Source organism: Pelmatolapia mariae, linkage group LG22, assembly GCF_036321145.2.
Source record: "Pelmatolapia mariae isolate MD_Pm_ZW linkage group LG22, Pm_UMD_F_2, whole genome shotgun sequence".
Taxonomy (NCBI): domain Eukaryota; kingdom Metazoa; phylum Chordata; class Actinopteri; order Cichliformes; family Cichlidae; genus Pelmatolapia; species Pelmatolapia mariae.
This window is the reverse complement of record NC_086245.2, coordinates 20,742,892-20,761,668: the sequence shown is the minus strand read 5'-3', so window position 1 is coordinate 20,761,668 and position 18,777 is coordinate 20,742,892. Positions and strand designations below refer to the sequence as shown.

The 18,777-nt window shown below is 39.8% G+C and overlaps 2 protein-coding genes across 2 annotated transcripts; both read right to left on the bottom strand.

Moving 5' to 3' along the window:
* Positions 1 to 2,791: 2,791 nt before the first annotated feature.
* LOC135932923 (biotinidase-like) lies at positions 2,792 to 8,358 on the bottom strand. Its single transcript, XM_065470686.1, has 6 exons — positions 8,125 to 8,358; positions 7,246 to 7,395; positions 6,988 to 7,139; positions 3,862 to 4,039; positions 3,182 to 3,766; positions 2,792 to 3,064 (listed from the first exon to the last, which is right to left on the bottom strand). The coding sequence occupies exons 1-6, from the start codon at positions 8,356 to 8,358 to the stop codon at positions 2,792 to 2,794; spliced, it is 1,572 nt and encodes a 523-aa protein (XP_065326758.1).
* A 3,050-nt stretch (positions 8,359 to 11,408) lies between these two features.
* LOC135932913 (biotinidase-like) lies at positions 11,409 to 15,987 on the bottom strand. The gene is made up of 6 exons (XM_065470663.1): positions 15,742 to 15,987; positions 14,798 to 14,947; positions 14,540 to 14,691; positions 12,454 to 12,631; positions 11,774 to 12,358; positions 11,409 to 11,681 (listed from the first exon to the last, which is right to left on the bottom strand). Exons 1-6 carry the CDS (start codon positions 15,985 to 15,987, stop codon positions 11,409 to 11,411), a joined length of 1,584 nt encoding a protein of 527 aa, XP_065326735.1.
* Between the last annotated feature and the right edge of the window lie 2,790 nt (positions 15,988 to 18,777).

The window sequence follows — 18,777 nt, the reverse complement described above, 5'->3', positions numbered from 1 at the left end:
ATGATTAGTGCCTCTGTGCTGTCTTTCAGTCCAGCTTTGTCCAGCCACTGGTAGGATTTCTGGATATCAGCCACCTCCTCTATCTGCCGGTGGTACATACCGTGCAGGGGCCTGTCCTTCCATGATGGTTCCTCGTCTCCCTCCTCTTTCTTGGGTTTCTGCTGCCTGAGGTATTCACTGAGCACGCTGTCAGTTGGGGCCATTTTCCCAATGTATTCGTGGATGTTCGTTGTCTCATCCTGGACTGTGGTGCTGACACTCACCAGTCCTCGGCCCCCTTCCTTCCGCTTAGTGTACAGCCTCAGGGTGCTGGACTTGGGGTGAAACCCTCCATGCATGGTAAGGAGCTTTCTTGTCTTTATGTCAGTGGCTTCTATCTCCTCCTTTGGCCAGCCTATTACCCCAGCAGGGTACCTGATCACGGGCAGGGCGTAGGTGTTGATAGCCCGGATCTTGTTCTTACCGTTCAGCTGACTCCTCAGGACTTGCCTGACCCTCTGCAGGTACTTGGTGGTTGCAGCTTTCCTAGCGGCCTCTTCATGGTTCCCATTCGCCTGCGGGATCCCCAGGTACTTGTAGCTGTCCTCTATGTCTGCAATGTTGCCTTCTGGTAGTTCAATCCCCTCAGTTCTGACTACCTTCCCTCTCTTTGTTACCATCCGACTACACTTCTCCAGTCCGAATGACATCCCGATGTCATTGCTGTATAGCCTGGTAGTGTGTATCAGTGAATCGATGTCTCGTTCACTCTTGGCATACAGCTTGATGTCATCCATGTACAGGAGGTGGCTGACAACTGCTCCGTTCCGTAGTCGGTATCCGTAGCCAGTATCCGTAGCCAGTCTTGTCAATTATCTCACTGAGGGGGTTCAGGCCTATGCAGAACAGCAGTGGGGACAGAGCATCTCCTTGGTAGATCCCGCACTTGATGGTGACTTGTGCTATGGGCTTGGAGTTGGCCCATAGCACAACTACATATATGTATATATATATATATATATATATGTATATGTGTGTATATATATATATGTATATGTGTGTGTATATATATATATATATATATATATATATATATTGTCTGTTAACATATGTAATATTTAGTCTTTTAATATTTGTAATATTTCTTTTTTTACTGTACTATACTGCTGAGTGACTTGTCTTCTACTCATCAAACACATTTCATTGCAATGTTGACCCTGTGCTAACTTGCATATGACAAATAAAAACTGAAACTGTAAAAGGTGAAACTACAGATAAATAATCAAACAATGACTTCCCCGCTCAAGTTTCTGTCAGTAAATCTGCATGCACAGTACCTGCATATCAGAGCCCTGCTACTGGGATAGGTAAATGAAAGTAATTGTGCTTTCCTGTGCTTTTTGAATGTCAAGATATTTGTTAAAAAATACCTAAACAGAATAATATTTCGTTAAGTGCCAAGCGTTCATCATAATGTTAGTTCAAAAGGATTGAGCAAGTTGTAAAAAGGCAATCTGTAACTTCTTAAATGAGTGGTGATATTAAAAGGCCATTTCACAACAGCCATTTGCTCTTATCCCAGAGGGGTAAACACAGGTATAACTTACCAGTGACAAAATTATTAGCTTGTTTTTTTTAGAAAAAAAAAAACAAGCAAATAAATCACACTGTGTGTGGTGGTGTTGTTAGATCAGCAGGTGTTCAGGAAGATTAAAGGGAACTCATTCAGCCCAGAAACGCAGATCATTTGGGTTCACATGTACAGTGGGGTTGTTTTTAGCCTTTCATGTCCCAGATATTAAGTTTAAGTATTTTCAATTCAGGTTTTGTATTTTCATAACTTTTGGAATCTGAGCATGTCAGCTTCATATTGACTGTGGAACATTTATGTATCACTTTGAATGTCCAAAAATATACGGAGTATAAGGATATTCATACGCTAGTCCAAGCAGTCTTACGGATGTCCTTGTTTCTGTAGAACATCAGTTCTACTTGTACTCCCTGCTGCTCCAATTCTGTGAAGAATAGAATAGAGTCAGTTATATTTCCTCCAGGTACATAAACCAAAGAAGATGCACAAATATAATGAGGTATTAAAACATAGAAGAAGTTGAAAACAGCATTTTTCGACAGCGTCGCTGTACAGTCAGTAACATGGCCAGTGTCTTTTTACATTTAAAGTAATGTTTTCATTTTTAAATTAAGCTCCTTCTGTTTTGAATATTTTTAGAGATTTTGATTCACATTTACTAGAGAAGCATCTGGTGAAGAAAAGCTCAGAGGACTTTTTTTTTTGAGAATAAAAAAATTGAGGGACAATCTTAAGTGACCAGCTGGAGAAGCATTTTATTACCTACTGTACTGAGATTTTATTCAGAGTTCCTTGACCTTTTACAGCAGCCACTGACTGTCACTTGTAATGCTGCATTCATAAGTCCTAGGAGAGAAAGTCAATATGGAAACCGACATGGTTTCCATATTGACACAAAGGTGGAGGTTGAATCATTCAGTGCATGTATAATGAGTATACTATGCAACTGATGAACTAAATGAGCGTTGTTCATTTAGTTCATCCTTATGTATATGAGCCATTAGAGGGTGTTGCATATGCCTTTTTGAGGAATATGCAACATTCAAACAGAGGATGAATGCTACTTGGTGCAATGTTTGTACTGTAAAGATTAAGTAACAGATGAATAAAGACATTTGTTTTGGTTTATTTTATAAGAGATAAAACAAATGTGTAACAGCTGAAGGTTGGAGCAGCTTTTAACCATAACACTGAACTTTATTTTCCTGATCCCTCCAAACTTTATTCATTGTCCAGGTGGTACATTCGTCCATACAGGCAGGCAGTGACTAAACCACTTTTCATGTTTGAATGTTTCATGGTCACTCTCCCATCTGCAGCTTTCTCCAGACTCTCGGGCTGCTCCAGGACCATTCGGCTTGTCAGAATAGATGGGTACACGTATTTGGTGTCAAAGTTCCCCTCCAACAGGAAGTCCATTTTAGACTCTGCTTCTTCCACTTCCTGTCCACAAGAGCTCTGATCCAAACCTCCACAACGGACTACTGCACAAACCTGTAGATATTTAACATGTGACAAATAAAAGTAGTGGGTTGTCAGTTTTACCCTTTTTAGAAATATTTCAGTCAGTTTCTAAAAGTTTATAAATATTACAAATTCTTTCATTCCTACCTGCAGTGCATAACGTCCATCAACGGTATGCAGTCCTGCAAATGCACCGAGAGCATAGAGCTCTTTATGGTCTTGCAGTAACCACCTGTACTGCAGGTGGCAGCAGAAAGTGCCGTTGCACACTTTAACGTCGCCTTGTGTCACGTTTAAGAGGAAAAATGTAAATGTGTCATACATCATAGAGGAGATGAAGGTGGGGTAGGAGGGATGGACTGAATCAGGAGAGTGATCATCACAGCTGTCTTGATGACAGCGTCCAGAGTCTGTAGCCACTGATGATGCAGAGTCACCACCACCAGCCTCCACCTCTTTAGCTGCACTTTGTTTTACCTCCAGTGGCTCCAAAACTGGCACTCTGGCAACCAGCAGTCTGCCCTCCTCTGGGTCTCCTTTCCAGGCATGATGGTAGGTGGCAGAAAAAGGGGTGTAGATACCACTTCCTTTCATGATGAGCCTGTCATTACGAAGGTTTGCAGCTAGTAGAGTGACATTGGCACCCAGACTGAATGCACTGTGAAACTGAACTGAATCCAGCAGGGGGAGCGTATTCATCCAGGCTGTTGGAAAGATCAACTGACGCACACCCTTAAAAAGGCACAAAGAAGAAATGATGGCTATCAAAGTCAATTCCAGCAATGTTGGATATATATTCTGTGTGCGTATGTGATTATATTTTATACCATCTCCACCAGCTCCACTGCAGGATCATGAAAGAGGATGTCAAAGCAGATGAAGAGGCCAAACTTCCCAGCAAAAGGTGTATCAAATGTTATGACTTCAACTTCTGGAGGTGTGTCAAAGGACTCCTCAAAGAAAAGGTTTTGTTTGTGGTAGCGTGCAATTAGAAGGCCGTCTGACCTGTATGAAAGAGGATATTTTAAACAGGTCAGATTAATAGGTAGCCAGTGCTGCCAGTACACATTTCACTATTGCCATCCATCCTTACATTTTCTACCACGTATCTGAGATGGGGACACCTCAACTGGCTCTTTTCTATGTGGAGAAGCAACAGTTCCTTCTCAAATGAAAAAGCAGCTCACCCTATATCTAATAGACAGCCCAGGCACCCTTCAAAGGAAACTCATTTCCACTGCTTTCATCTGCAACCAGCATCCAAACCTCATGATAGTAGGTGAGGGTAGGAATGTAGACTGACTGGTACATCAACAGCTTCACTTTCATGCTCTGGTTTCTCATCATCACAACAGATCAATACAGCATTCACACTGACATCGATGGTGCCCTAATCCATCTATCACGCAGTCAAGTACTGAGGTGGAAACATTATGCTTTGGGGCTGTTTTTCTAGATTTTTACTCTTATGTAAAGTGTTGTTTCTGGATTTTTGGTTAATATTCTGTCTCTTTTCATAAAAAAAACTATCATAAAGTTAGAGACTGTTCATTTAATTGGATGTGAGCCAGGGGCGATTTTAGCCCATTTTGGGGGTGCTTCAGCACCCCCAAAATGAATCAAAGCACCCCCAAAGATTTCTTACTTTTTTGACAATATTTGCTGTTTGTGTGACACACTACTAAAAATATAAAAAGCATACAGTACTTGGTTGAGACGGAACATTTTAACAACAAAAGTATAGAGAACCCCTCCCCCCTCCCAAAATGGTTTGTTCCAGCTCGCCCCCACTCTGGCTCTAGGGTCGTTGCTGCCACAGCGATGGTAGCTGAGACGCAGCGGAGCGGAGGTGGCGTGCCTGGATTAAAACAGGACATATTAGCAGCATTTAACCTTCAGTTACTCTTTATGTAGTTAGATAGGAGTCATGTTTCTTTTTAGCTGAAAAACCTTACACCCAGGTAACCTGCAGTGCTGAAAACGTGTTTTCCAATGATGTTTGCTACCCTACAATCCGTCCTACTCTGTAGTAAATTCAGCGACATGTGACCATCCTGTTGCTCCCACTGAAATTTATACAGCCTATTTAAAATCTAAAACTTAAAATTGTCCGTAGCCTGCTGTTGTTACCACTGTCCTGTTTGAAATGGATACTAACTAGCTAACTGACTGGATGCCCATTAACCTTATAACTTCCGGTGTGTGTGTGTGTACAGAGAGACAGACAGGTTCATAATGGATATAAGGAAGTTTTATCAAAAACAGGAGCCACATTCAGGTAAAAGTGTAAGAACAAATGATCCATCAATAAAGGATAATGTTGGCTCAGTGTTTCAATATTTTATATCTTTTATTAGATGTTCATGTGGTTTGGTTATTTGCCTTTTGGTTGAAAGTACACTGAGAGAAGACTTTTTCATTAGTGATCTTAATAATTTTTTTTTCATATTAATGTAATTTTTTCATCTAATTGAATACAATCTATTTGTGTATGATTGTCAGTCCAAAGAGGGAGAGAGGAAAGAGGGGAACGTGAGGAGAAAGTACAAGGTCAGGAAGAACCAGGTAAGAAAACAGACAGGGAACAGTGACAGGCAAAACAGAAACTGTTAAACTGACAAAGAGAAAAAACCTGATTTTACTCATACAGTCTGGAAGTTGTGTCCTCCCTATATTAAAGCTGCTATACAGAATCTGCAAAACAAACTGGGTTGAAACATTTTTGACCCTCTTTAACAACATTCCAACATAACATTATCATTGATTGGGGAGATTAAAATTAATGATATATTTTTATGTGGTTCAGCCACAACTCTACTAAAACCTCAGCCAGTAATAGGTAGGCCAACCTTTGGACCGTCCAGTTGTCTGTATGACTGCCGCATACAGACTTATGCGGCAGAGAAACACTTATCAGTGTTTCTCAAACTTTTTACAGTGTGTACCACCTGAGAAAAATGTCAAGCTCTCCCAAGTACCACTATGAAAGCATGAAACTCATAAATCTTACAACACAAAATTAGTATTATTAAATTAGTTAAATTAGTATCTGCAGTAAAGATTTTTTCATACATTGTATACATTCTACCACAGGCAAAGTTGCCTCCATTTTTATAGTTTTTTATGAATATTTTGTAATAATTTATTCTGTTTTGGGAGTGTTTTTTATGTATCTGTATTATATTGTACATACACATTAAAAGTGAATCTCTGTCCAAAACATGCACTCAGTTTACTTCTTACTCACTATGAGCATCATTTAAATAACCTTTATCAGATTAGATGGTTTTGTTACAGACTTCTCAAAAAAGTGTTTTGCTTTTCTTTCACAAATGTGGGGGTTAAATTGTGTTAAAATGTACAAAACAGTGATGTCATGTTTTGTGACGAGGACCCAGGCACAGAGAGACTTGATGAATTTAAGAATCTTATGATTTAATAAAGAAATTTGCAGACTTGCACAGAGATGGTAAAATTATGATGACTGATAGCGGAGATGAAGACAACAGACGATGAGGACAGGGAGGAACAGGGGTTTAAATGCACCAAGGAGACAGTCAGAGGGAACTCGGGACAACTGGAGACATTTAAGGATGCATGGACTCACAGAGACAGGGAAGAAGTCTCATTGTGACGTGTAAAGTTTATCTTGCCTGGCTGGGCAGCTCTCTGGGTGCTCAGCACCCCCAAAGCTCTGATCCTAGAATCGCCCCTGATGTGAGCAAGCTTACTAATTCAGCAGGAGATTAAATAACTGTTTTCACCACGCTATTATTCACCATTCAGTGTATTTGGTATTTCTTGAAGTAGCTTCTCCAGTAGCTACTACTAGAGCCATGTTTTTGGTGGAAATGTGAAAAACTAGTCTTTTTTAGGCATTTACACTGCATCTGTGGAAAGAAGGTCTTTATTTGTCCACCCCTTTTATTTTCATTTTAAGGGTTAACATGTACCTGAAAGCCACATTTGTGTTGAACTGCCAGCGCCCATCAGGAGGACAGGTGGAGGTGGGGCTGGTCTTCAGGGGACAGGGTTGCAGGTCGGGCATGTTGGCCACCAGGTAGAGGTTGTTACGATGAGCCATACAGCTCAATCTCTGGAGAACCTTTGAGTCACAAACATAATCAAATATGATGAGATTCAGACACAGTGAGATGTTGTGAGAGTAGAGTTTTCTTGCCATCACAAAATCTAAATATATGATTGTGAACCTCAGTGTTGTTGTGTCTTTCTGACTCCGTGCATGGATTCCAGCTCTCCTCCTGAGGGTTGGGAATGGTTTCCAGGTAACCAGCGATAGATGATCGAGTGAAGTTAAATCCATGAATACCATCTTCTGGAAACACCAGGATCTGGGCCCCCTGAGAGTGAAATGAAGATGACAGAGTAGAGTCAAGGACAGATAAGGACTTATTTATCCGTTACAATGCCATGTCAGTGGCTGTTTACTGAAGAAAATAATGATTATTTTTGACCATCTGATTTAAAATGAAGCATTCAGTTTTATTTTTTCACATTTATGAATCAAAAATTGATACTTATAGGGAAACACTTGTCATAGGAGCTCAGATTTTATTAATGTAAAGTGGCATCACAGACTGCACTGAAGCAGTTCAGTAAAAAGCTCAACAGTTCGAGGAAAAAAAAAGTGGACAAGTGATCAAAGTGTTTGGTAATATATGGCTTTTGAATACTGTTTGTCTTAACAGCCTCCATTTTGTTAATTTTTGTAGAGAACTGGGGGCAAAAGTACAATTTTTCATAAAATTTCAATTTAAAATTATTTTTTAAAATTGAAATTAAATTAAAAAAAAAACTAAAATACTTTTTTAGAGTAGTCTGTGATTTATGAAGGAAAATGCAAAAAATATGCAAAAAATTCTATCAAGTACCTTAATAGAATTTAAAATAAATGTAATGCTTTTGAATAGTTTTTTTTCTTCTGCAGTCAGCTTAATTTAATCCACTATTGTTCATTAGAAGGACAATAATTGGAAGGATATACTACATTGAATTATGAAGAAGTACAAATTAATGAGTCATGCTGTTTTGCAACTAAAGACTTAAAACACATTTTAGTGCGTGTATACCTGCTGGGCTGCACGGGCTGCCTGCTCCTCGTAGATATCCAGGTTCTTCTTCATGTGCTGCAGAGCTTCATGGCGGGACACGGGTGTTCGGGGGTCTGGGTTCAGGATTATTTTGTGCTCGTACACAGCGGCAACATATGACGCGTCCACAGCGACTGCTGACACCACATAAATACTGGCAAAAACTGTAATGACCAACAACATCTTTTCTCTCATTTCCTTCATATGAGCCATTACAGCTGTGCACAAGCTCAGACCGTAAATAACAACTGAGAGGTCAGACCATGAGGGATGTCCGTGAATCTTGCTGAGTCATTTAAATTTTCTAGTTGAAAAGTGACAAAAAGCTCCTGTTGCCAAATAGTGGGGTTTTCCCCAAACAGATCCTTTTAAATCATGGAGTACCAAGACTGTCAAAATGAAATAAATAACTATTCAGTAATGAATTTTAATTAAAATGTGATTAAAAAAAATTAAACACATAATTTACATGTACTTTAAGAAGAGGGAGGAACAAGGGATGATTTATCAGAGTAGAGGAAGAGGAAAGTGCGCATAGTTTGACTACAGCTTATGAAAAAGGTGAAGAAGACTACAAGGTTGTGTCACAGAAGAGTGTAGTTAGGCAGCACTGAATTTGATATAAAGAAGAGAAAGTACAGGAAAGTATTCTAAGGAAGAATGTCAAGAAAGAAAAAGTGGGATAGTCAGGGAGATAAGGAAAGTAGACAGGACCGCTGGGATGCCAGGTGTACGGCAAAGAGAGGTGGCAAAGAAAAGTGCTTACAGTATGTCAGGCTGGGCAGGAGAAAAGGACTTTTGTCGATCGCCTCAGCACAAATCAAGCTGGAAAGGATGTGCAGCAGGTTGGGATGGTTAAGGATAGAGAATGAAATATTGCTGTTGTTGATGCTGTTTGTGAATATCCTTACGAGTGATGTCAAGCCAGCTTCAGGAATCATCAAATTATTTCTTTTTTAGTAATTATTCAACCATTTTGTTAATCAAAAGCTTCCTGTCATAAATTTTAGAAGTATACTAGAATTTCTTTTTAAAAAATGCCTATGTATAGTTATACATGTATAATGTTTTTAAGAGATGAATTGTCTGTTAATTAATTAGCCATATTTAATAAACATAGTGGTATAAAGTTATTTACCACCAGTATTTATGATTTTTCCAAATAATTTCACAAAGTAATTTATAGCTGCACATCTTGCCAGAGTGTTTATGAAAATGTGTATATATTTTAAAAAGAACACAGGTGATTATATTGATTATGTGGTATTTTCACTGTGAATATTAATCATGATGGGGGAAAAAAGGTCTAAAGTACACAATGAAGCCAAGCTTATGTCACCAAGTAAGCTGATGTCTCACTGTGAACTATCATTTAGAAGATTAGACTCATGAGTGTAGTTGTCAAACAGGAACTAGCAAGTAACAAACTGTGTATTCAGTTCTGAGAAATGACTCCAGACCTAATCAGTGGTTCTTAATGGGTGACAATGACAGATAGAAAAATAATGCACTGCAAATGAAAAATAAAATGACAGCATTTATAAAAGAATTTCCTTTTGTAAATGTGTAGTGTGGCTATAATAATGAGACAGTTATGTAACTGTCAAAATACATGTAAATGTAGACAGTAAGGGCTCATTTGGCTGACAATTTTGGTAAATAATCATCGTCTACGCAAACAGGAATATTTAATAAAGTGCACGGCTCTCATCATAATATATTTTTCTTTTAACAAAAGGCATTTTAAACACAGGTACGATAAATTGTTGATAAGTGCATTGGACATACCAGTGAACCAGTTTATCTCAGTGGAGCAGAGGATTGATAAATGTTAATAAGTGACTTTGTGTTTACACTGCAAGGACACATTCAAACAGCTGCTGTGACAAAGGCCAATCAGCAGCTTTAAAACAAGACTAGGGTCCAGTCTCAGTGTCCACACTAAAAAACATCACCTGTTTGTGTAGCAGGACTGCGTGAGTGTGAGGGATCATGGTAACAGAATGACCCCATGACAGAATTTCATGATATATTATGTGACATTAATTTCAAAAAAAGCTTTGTTGTATTTCTTACTGTTGTGTTATGAGACTATTTATTTGCCATGTTTACATCTGAGCCATGGAGTTTCAGGGACTGATTTGGAAGTTTTTTGCATTTTTGCTGGATGGTGCTAACAAGAGAATCAGGCGCATTGAAGAATAAAGGTGGTCATGCTAATTAGTGGCTTTCAAACCCTGCAGAATTGCTTTATATACTGTATTTCAAACCGCAGAGAAGGACCACATTAGTAATACTTGGCATGAACAGTGGTAACTGGAATGGGCTGGCTCTTAGTACATCACTCACCACCATATCTCCAACTACAAGCACAAAGCTTCATGATACTTTGCCCTCTGAGGGCCTGACCACACCTCCTCCAGCAAGCAAGAGCACCTGCTGTCCTCTGCCTCTGCAGACAGTGAAGTGAATGAGTCAGTTTCAGACTGGGGGCAGTTTTAACGCTTTTAACATTTTCCTTGATAATTCACAGGTCCATGGAAATACACGAGTCATCTTTTGACTAAAAACTACACAAATATGTGCACGACTACTAATATGTTTCCACTAATAAGGACAAAACAACAAAATCTATTTTAATGCAAGGAATCAAATAGTATCCATAAAACCAATTATATTAACCATCTGTCTCTTAACACGAAGCAGTCTTCTTTGTGACCACATTACTGTAGTTGCGTCTAATAATGTAACTTTAAAAGATGCTCAGCCTATAAATTTTAGATGTCGGGTATTGTAAGGTGTGGGTCTCATTTACTAAATGGAGTGTAATAGAGTGTGAGCGCAATCCTGAAATGGTGGTCATAGGTGTGGTTAGTTTTATGGGTGATTCACTAAAGTTAGGCTTTTTTTTATTAACACAGGCAAAGTCAGGTCATTTTAAAATAAAGTGCAAAAAAAATGATTGGGAGGGGGGGGGGGTTAAATAAAAATGCACAATTAGCATTAAGTTGCATGAGACAAACATTGTTAAATCAATTTGAATGATTCATTTGAATATTCTCTTCCTTATATTTTGTGCCTTGAGAAAAGAACACCCAGAAAAGATCAAGTAACAGATGACTAAAGACATTTATTTTCCTTTAGCTGGGACAGACTCCAGCCTACCCCGATAAGCATAAGTAGAAGGGAATGGATACAGATGGAGAACACAGAGCAGCTCTTAACCATAACACTGAGCTTTATTTTCCTGATCCCTCCAAACTTTATTCATTGTCCAGGTGGTACATTCGTCCATACAGGCAGGCAGTGACCAGGCCACCCTTCATGTTTGAATGTTTCATGGTCACTCTCCCATCTGGAGCTTTCTTCAGACTCTCGGGCTGCTCCAGGACCATTCGGCTTGTCAGAATGGATGGGTACACGTATTTGGTGTCAAAGATCCCCTCCAACAGGAAGTCCATTTTAGACTCTGCTTCTTCTACTACTTGTCCACAGGAGTTCTGATCCAAACCTGCACAACGGACTACCGCACAAACCTGTAGATATTTGACATGTGGCAAATAAAAGTGAGCAGGGTCCTGGTCAGTTTCTAAAAGTTTATAAATATTACAAATTCTTTTATTCCTACCTGCAGTGCATAACGTCCATCAACGATGTGCAGTCCTGCAAATGCACCGAGAGCATAGAGCTCTTTATGGTCTTGCAGTAACCACCTGTACTGCAGGCGGCAGCAGAAAGTGCCGTTGCACACTTTAACGTCACCTTGTGTCTCGTTTAAGAGGACAAATGTAAACGGGTCGTGGAACATGAAGGAGATGAAGGTGGGGTGAGAGGGATGGACTGAATCAGGAGAGTGATCATCACAGCTGTCTTGATGACAGCGTCCAGAGTCTGTAGCCACTGATGATGCAGACTCAACACCACCAGCCTCCACCTCTTTGGCTGCACTTTGTTTTACCTCCAGTGGCTCCAAAACTGGCACTCTGGCAACCAGCAGTCTGCCCTCCTCTGGGTCTCCTTTCCAGGCATGGTGGTAGGTGGCAGAAAAAGGGGTGTAGATACCGCTTCCTTTCATAATGCGTTGATCATTGCGAATGTTTGCAGCTAGTAGAGTGACGTTGGCACCCAGACTGAATGCACTGTGAAACTGAACTGAATCCAGCAAGGGGAGCGCATTCATCCATGCTGTTGGAAAGATCAACTGACGCACACCCTTAAAAAGGCACAAAGAAGAAACGATGGCTATCAAAGTCAATTCCAGCAATGTTGGATATATATTCTGTGTGCGTATGTGATTATATTTTATACCATCTCCACCAGCTCCACTGCAGGATCATGAAAGAGGATGTCAAAGCAGATGAAGAGGCCAAACTTCCCAGCAAAAGGTGTATCAAATGTTATGACTTCAACTTCTGGAGGTGTGTCAAAGGACTCCTCAAAGAAAAGGTTTTGTTTGTGGTAGCGTGCAATTAGAAGGCCGTCTGACCTGTATGAAAGAGGATATTTTAAACAGGTCACTAACAGCTCTTTTTCACTGATGCAGTCAGTTCAGGATATATAACTGAATTATATTTATGTCATAACAAAGGTGCGAGCAAAAACATAATCCGAGCAAATAATTTCGGGCACAATGAAATTCCTCGCGCGTAAATTCGACAACTGTGCGCGTGGAACTCTGCAGCTGCACACACACACGAGTGTCTGCTCTGCGTGCGCTGCTGCTGTTTCAATCTCTGGCAGGCAGCTCTCTGCGATCGGAGAGAAATCCTGTTCGTGCGAATCAACTCACTTTTAACTTTGTTTGAAGGCGGAGCCCAAAGGAGGACGGGTTCCTAATGGGATTAGTGACTTTGATGGACACTTCAGGCTGCTGCGTTAAACCGAGTTACACTGTGGCAACGACAGAAATGCCGTTTTAAGCCATATTTGTTTACAATTTGAAAAGTAAAGTTTGCCAAATTAATTATCAGCCGTTATCGTTGCTGTGCAGCAGTGGAAATACTGACAACTGTCACTGGATTACTTTAATGTTGAAGAAATATTTTAAACCAGAAAATTCTGGTTCTGAATCACCATAATGAGAAGCACACGTCATTCCTAAGAATTGTTTCTTAGTCAACTGAGTAAACTTAGTTTATAAAATGTGAACAAGATTAAAATTGTAGGGAGAAGATTGTAGACCTGCACAAGGCTGGAATGAGCTTGGTGAGAAGGTGACAACTGTTAGCGTTATCTCTTAATTCAAAGATTGTTGATCTGCTCTACCTCCTAAACCACAGCCACCCTGTATGGATGTCTACCCCTGGGACCAATGTCAGCAAGAACACCATTGGAAACACACTACGGCAGGAAGTAGCATAGTGCCCAGGAAAGCGTATGTACAGGTCTGTCTTAAGTTTGCGAGTGAGCATCTAATTGACTCAGAGAACGTTTGGGAGAAAACGCTATGGTCATGTAAAAGCAAAATCAACCCACTGTGCTTGGAGAAAGAGAAATGTTAACTCTAAACCCAGGAACACAATCGCTACAGTCAAGCACAGAGGTGGAAACATCTCGCTTTGGGGCTGTTTGTCTGGGTACAGGACAACTTCACTGTACTGAGGGGGCAATGAACAGGGTCATGTACTGTAAAACCTTGGACGATAACCTCCTTCCTTCAGCTAGAACATTGAAGATGGGTCATGGATGGGTCGTCTTGTCATGACAATGACCCAAAACACACAACCAAGGCAACAAAGGACTGGCTGAAGAAGAAGCACATTAACGTCAGGGAGTGGCCTAGCCAGGCTCCAGACCTCAGTCTTATAGAAAATCTGAGGAGGGAGCTGAAACTGCAGGTTGCCAAGCAGGAGCCAAGAAACCTAAAGGATTTCAAAGGTTTCTGTATAGAAGAGTGGGCCAAACCCCCCTCCTGAAATCTGCAAACTTGGTAACCAACTACAACAAATGTTGTACCACTGCTTGCCAATCATAAAGTCATGTTTTGCTTGGGGATCAAATATTTATTTAACTTAATGCCATCAAAATCAATTTATTACTAAACATTTTTTCTGGATTTTTGGTTAATAGTCTGTCTCTTTCCATTTATTTGATTGGATGTGACCAAAATTACACATTCAGCAGGGGATCAAATAATTATTTCCACCACTGTAGTTGTTGTATTCAGTGTAGCTGGTATTTCTTGCAGTAGCTTCTCCAGTAGCTACTGACAAGAGAAGTTTCAACTTTGACTCTGTGGTATTTTTGGCAGTAGTGCCAACATTTTTTGATGGAAATGTGGAGAACTGGTCTTTTATTTAGGCACAAGCACTGCATCTGTGGACAAGAAGTCATAGAAAAATAAACCCTTTATTTGTCTGTTCTCTTGATTTCATTATTAAGAGTTAACATGTACCCGAATGCCACATTTGTGTTGAACTGCCAGCGCCCATCAGGAGGACAGGTGGAGGTGGGGCTGGTCTTCAGGGGACAGGGTTGCAGGTCGGGCATGTTGGCCACCAGGTAGAGGTTGTTACGATGAGCCATACAGCTCAATCTCTGGAGAACCTTTGAGTCACAAACATAATCAAATATGATGAGATTCAGACACAGTGAGATGTTGTGAGAGTAGAGTTTTCTTGCCATCACAAAATCTAAATATATGATTGTGAACCTCAGTGTTGTTGTGCCTTTCTGGCTCCGTGCACGGATTCCAGCTCTCCTCCTGAGGGTTGGGAATGGTTTCCAGGTAGCCAACGATGGATGACCGAGTGAAGTTAAATCCATGAATACCATTTTCTGGAAACACCAGGATCTGGGCCCCCTGAGAGTGAAACGAAGATGACAGAGAGAGATGAGGTCTGTTGCAGTAACTTTTGAGTTACTTATTTCTACTTGATCAAATGTCACACTGAATTTAACAACATAAAGTGATCTGTGTGATGATGTTCATCAGCTCTCCTCTCTGGATGTCTTTTGATTTTCATTCTTTCCTGGGGCATAGTTGCCTGTCTCTCTCCACGTTTGATTCCATCTTTCTCCCTCAGGTATTCTCTCGTGAACTTTTCACAGTACTGTTAAAGTCAGAATTTTACATAAACACATTTACATACAAACATTTTACATGCATGTATGTACACACACACACACACACACACACACACAAACATATATATAGGTGTGTGTATACACACATATATATGTATAGTTTGCAAAATAGTCTGCTCCCATGCGTTATGCCAGGACTACACCTCTGGTAGTGACAGTAAATGCTCCTTCATACAGGGTGAAGCATTAATAGCTGTGGAACATAATGCCCATATTTATGAGCAACCAGCAGATATAAAGTGATACTAAAGGGTGGACAGTTGTCATATTAGACCATATGAACAGCAATTACCAGTTCAGTAAAAAGTCAGAGATAAAGGAAGCCTTACTGTAAGGCTTTTGAATGATGTTTGTCTTGATTTTCTTCTGCAGTAGCCTTAACTATATTAATTCTTGTCCATTACAAGTTCATTCATTTGAAGAACATCTCAACAGAAGTTGCTACAATTCACTGAGTAATGCTATCATGCGACTAAAAACATGAAACACAACATTTAAATGTGTGCATACCTGCTGGGCTGCCCGGGCTGCCTGCTCCTCGTAGATATCCAGGTTTTTCTGCATGTGCTGCAGAGCATCGTGGCGGGACACGGGTGTGTGGGGGTCCGGGTTCAGGATTACTTTGTGCTCGTACACAGCGGCAACATACGATGACTCTGCAGTGGAGTCCGTTGGACTGATGACAGATGCCAAATAAACACTGACAACAGCTACGACGAACAACATCTTTCTTCCAGTTTCCTTCACACGATGCATGCCGGCTGTGCGCTAACACGCACCATAAGAGGGCAAAAGTCCTCCACGAGGCACGATGACTCAGCTCAATTTTCTAGTTAAGACGTTATAAGAAACTCCTCGTGCCAAGCAGTGTGATTTTCCAAAAACAGACCTGAGGATGTGTTACATTAGCTGGAAACTTGAAAAAAACAAGAGCAAAACAACTTTATTTAGGGCAATACCATACAGCAGAAGATTATTTTGTACCGTCAAGACTTTAAGTGTATGCAAAAATAAATAACAGCACTCAAGGTCAGATGATTAGAAACGTAGTAGGCCGGGCTCTGTACTGTGATTGACCCTGAAACCTGACTGAAACTTCTCAAAAAGGTTTTGTTGTAAGTGAGGACAAAGTTAATGAAGAATGACTTTTTCCAAAACATATGAAAGGAATTAAAGTTTAGAGATATGTTGATCATTTTTTGCAGAGTCTGAACAACTACCTGCCTGCTTGAAGACAGATGGCATAACACTAGTAGACAAAGAATTGTTGATGATGGAGAGGATACTTGGGCCAACAATGTCCAATACATCTTTCAGAAGAGTGGAGGACAAAGTGTCTAAATTGTGTTTTCAGTCCATCCTAAGGTTTGTTATCGGAAATTGTTCAGTTCTGTTTTCTATTTTGATGACCACCTACACCACACAATGCTGTTTTAAAAAGTGTTGTTTTCAGATCCTTTCTTATCTATGAAGTGTCTGTTCATTTTTTCTTCAAATTAGGTTTACATAAATGTTAGAGTTTCCTTTATGATGTCACATTTCTGTGACCCATTTCTGAGAGGGGGCTGCTTGACAACTATTTGGAAGTGGATGCAAAAGCACATGGAGCGTGCTACAGTTTCCTTTTTAATATGACGGACTGAACACAGGAGGTATCTGCTTTTGAGTGTGCAAAGATTAATCTGATCCCATTTCTAACCTGTCTCTGTTTCAAGATTTCAATGTGTGTGTTTGTGTGTATTTTGCATTTGTTGGAAAAAAGTCACTTAAAACAATGGGCAAGGGGCCAAATTCTCAGTGTCTTATCCTCCATTCGCCCACAGTCTCTGTGCCCTGGAGTGGGCTATCAAGCGTTTCCTCATTCATTGATGCACAAGTTTAAGTCAAGTCAAGTAGAGTTTTATTGTCAACCCAACAATATACACTCAAGTATACAGTGTGACGAAATACAACTATAGAGAAATAAGATAAACTATTCAATATGAGGACTTTTGTTGTCCAAGAGTTTTATAAAAGTAAATATGTTTCATAGGAACCTCCACACCAGTGCAACTAGACAACCCCACAGAACAGCAGTATGTGCAGTCAAAGAATGGCACCAAGGAGCAAAGTGGGGACAAACAGACCCACGTCAAAGAACAAGCAGAGACCATGATCAACAAGGAAGTAGAGAGCCTCACCAAGGAGCATCAAGCTTCTAGACTCCTGGAGGATCATCCAAAGAGCCTGTCAGATGAGCAGACTGAGAGTTTTTTTTGTTCTAGGTCTCGTTCCTTTATCTCCTCCTTCTGTTCCATGCTCCCAGTATTTCCAAAACAATAAGAAGAGAGAGAAGCACCTCTCCAACAACCTCTACCACTTTTCCACCACCTGTTAAACCCACAGACCAGCCATCTCTGCAATCTCTTCATCCAACTGCAAGCCATGCCATCTCCCAGTCTTTAAATCAGGGTGGCCAACACGAAAATAAGAAGAGAAAGAGTAAGTTTTGTTTGGCATGGTATGTCTTAAGATTCTTAAGTTTGCTGCATATGTTGCTAGAGAAATTACAAACCAGTCCACAGTATTTTATGCAGGAGTTATTTTGCTGCATTTTGGTAGCCACTCTAAAATGATTCTGGTTAAATATGGTCAGTCCCTGACTTAAGAGGACTTTGTGATTCACCTTGATTTGAAACTAAAACTTACTTTGAGAGAAATGTTCAAATATGCAAGTCACCCCACCAACTTTCCCTTTTTGAATAAAAACTCATATTTGATTTCTTCTTCAGTGTATTCAGAGTCTCTATTTTTTTTAATGTAATTTTTCATACCTTGGCTTGTCAAAAATGTATTCGGCAGAAGGTTTATTAACAACAACAACAACAATAATAATAATATTTTTTTATTACTATAAATGTCAAACGTTTAGGTGGATTTTTCACAGAGGATGACCGAGACTCCAAACATTACTGTGAAGTCAAGCTTCTTTTCTTGTTTCTGTGACCTCAACATGCTAGAGGACTTTAAGTTATTTCCACTTTAGGTATGTATTTGATTCAATAAAAACTATGTCTTAAATGTCTTAAACTATGGACATTAGCTCTAGATGATTCCAGATTATGCTGCAGGTCTCTTAAGTAAGCAGCATCTGTTTCAATAAGCAGAAGGTTCAATAAATCTGGCAGTTATTTTTTTGTGAGTCAGGCTTTTCCTCTTAGTATCACATGCACCTGTATAATGAGATCTGTCACTTCACCAAACTGAATACGGAATATGAATACAATATAACTTTAGATCGGTAAGTTCACATTTAAAATTAAATTGCAACTTCTTTTGGAAAGAAATTTCCTATTAGAAATAGATGAAATAAGATAATTTGGTTTTATTAATGGGAAAATTACAATTGTTGAATATTTATCACAATGTTTTTCTGTTTTCTGTCGATCTTTGTCCCTTTTTTTTTCAAAGACCACCGTTTGTTTTGAGCAATGACTGTAGAAAATATCTTCATCAGCTCTCCTCTCCGCTGCAGTATAGGGTTTATGACCTATTCTGCAGCCAGAA